Source organism: Diplodia corticola (assembly GCF_001883845.1).
Source record: "Diplodia corticola strain CBS 112549 chromosome Unknown scaffold131, whole genome shotgun sequence".
NCBI lineage: Eukaryota > Fungi > Ascomycota > Dothideomycetes > Botryosphaeriales > Botryosphaeriaceae > Diplodia > Diplodia corticola.
In genome coordinates, this window is record NW_017971610.1 from 1 (window position 1) to 2,103 (window position 2,103).

Genomic DNA, 2,103 nt, shown 5'->3' on the forward strand with positions numbered 1-2,103 from the left:
TTAAGTGGGTCGGGGTGGTACGTTAAGATTTCGAGGGTGGTACGTTATCGCTTCCCATTTTTTTCTGGCGCCGCGTCGGCTTAGGTGCCCAGACGAGGCTGCGGGCCGATGCGCGCAAGGGGAAAGCGGCGGACTAGAGGCGTAAACTGGGGGAGGACAACGAGCCAGCTCCACCCCAACGGCCACGCGAGATCTCCCTCGAGCCACTGTGGCACTGTCCGGTTACCCGCGCCGCATCACCAGCTGCACGCTCGCCTACTCGCCCACTCACCGCGCCCCTTCCGCAAACGCCAGGAAAAAGCAAGAGAAGGAAACAGCTGCCGCGCCGGCGTGCTCCATTCCCACCCAGGCTCCGCTTAAAAACGCAAACCCACCGCGGTCCGCGGCACTGCGGCACACCCGCATTCGCGGCTCGTAAGACCCAGGCCATAAACCCGACCCCCAGCTGCACGACTGCACTCGTCTTCCTCGCCTCCACCGCTGTCATCGGACCCGAAGACGCTCGGCTACCTCATCCCTACCCGCAACCGCACCCACACGCGCCCACGCGCACGCGCACACCCACGCGAGCCCGCACACGCAGCCTACCCAGCGACCCGGACACTTCACCACACGCCCTCACCTCTATCCGCGTCCCGGTGGCACAAAGAGACTCGCACACGCCCGCCCGCTGCTGTCGCCCTGCGCAAGGGGCGCACGAAACTTTGGGATACTAACCGAGTACCGGGAAACGCGCAGCCTGCCGTTCGCTTGCCAGCAGCAGCAGCAGTCGCGGCCCCTCCTTCCCTTTTTTTTTTCTTCTTCTTTTCCGCCCCTCCCCTCCTCTCCCTCCTCTCCTGCTTTCCTCTCGACCATGCTCGCCTCGTCGCTGGGGGACGCCCATCACCAAGCGGCAGCGACCGACGAGGACGTGGAAGCCGCGGCGGAGCAGGCGCGCACGCAGATCGACGTCGAGTCATGGGACGGCGAGGACAGCTCGCGGTTCGGCGACGGGCACTCGGAGGCAGAGTCGGGGTACTCGTCGGACGACGGCGGGTCGGCGGCGACGTCGGTGTCGTCGTCGGTGCGCGACTACGTGTTCGAGAACGGGCGGCGCTACCACAAGTACTGCGAGGGCCGGTACAGCCTGCCCAACGACGAGCAGGAGCAGGACCGCGAGGACATGAAGCACGCCATGACGGTGGCCGTGTGCGGCGACAAGCTGCACTTTGCGCCCATCGGCGACGCGCCCGGCCGCATCCTGGATCTCGGCACGGGCACGGGCATCTGGTGCGTCGACATGGGCGACACGTATCCGAGCGCGGAGGTCATCGGCGTGGACCTCAGCCCCATCCAGCCGACCTTCGTGCCGCCGAATGGTGAGAGATGCTCTTGCCTTTTTTTCGTTTCCTCCTCGCGGGGGGGTTTTTTTTGCGTCATCATCTGGAAGGGGCGCGCTCCCGTGGGTTGCGGAAAAAATGAGTTGGCATTCGGAACTTGGAGGGGGCTCGGTTGCTGACTGACTGACGTTGTGTTTGCGATATAGTGCGGTTCCTGATCGACGACATTGAGAGCGACTGGATCTACGGCGCACCCTTCGACCTCATACACCTCCGCGCAATGGCGCCCGCGATCCGGAACTGGGAAAAGTTGCTGGCCCACTCGTATGAGTGGCTCAAGCCTGGCGCGTATATCGAGCTGCAGGAGCTCGACTTTTTCCCGAAGAGCGACGACGGCTCCATGCCGGACGATTGGGGATACATGCAGTACACATGCGCCTGCCGCGAGGGTTTTGCGAGATTCGGCAACGACTTCCATGTCGCGCAGAAGATCGCCGGCAAGCTCCGCGATGCTGGCTTCGTCAACGTCGTCGAGCAGAAGATCAAGGTGCCGTTAGGCGCGTGGGCCAAGAACAGGTTGCTCAGGACAGCGGGCCTGTACATGCAGGCAGCAGTCATCGACGCGTTCAGCATTGCGTGTGCCGGCCCTTTGCAAAGAGGGCTGGGCTGGGGCAGGGAAGAAGCGGAGGTGTTCATCGCCGGCGCGCGGAAGGCGGTCAGAGACCCGAAGGTGCATGCGTACTACACGCTGCATATGGTGTACGGTCAGAAGCCGACCAGTTGA

The 2,103-nt window shown here is 63.8% G+C and overlaps 1 protein-coding gene across 1 annotated transcript; it reads left to right on the forward strand.

The window, feature by feature from the left end:
• Positions 1-853: 853 nt before the first annotated feature.
• Positions 854-2,103, forward strand: BKCO1_1310001 (methyltransferase domain-containing protein; the record flags this gene model as incomplete). The annotated part of the gene is made up of 2 exons (XM_020270987.1): positions 854-1,358; positions 1,526-2,103. 2 exons carry the CDS (start codon positions 854-856, stop codon positions 2,101-2,103), a joined length of 1,083 nt encoding a protein of 360 aa, XP_020124898.1.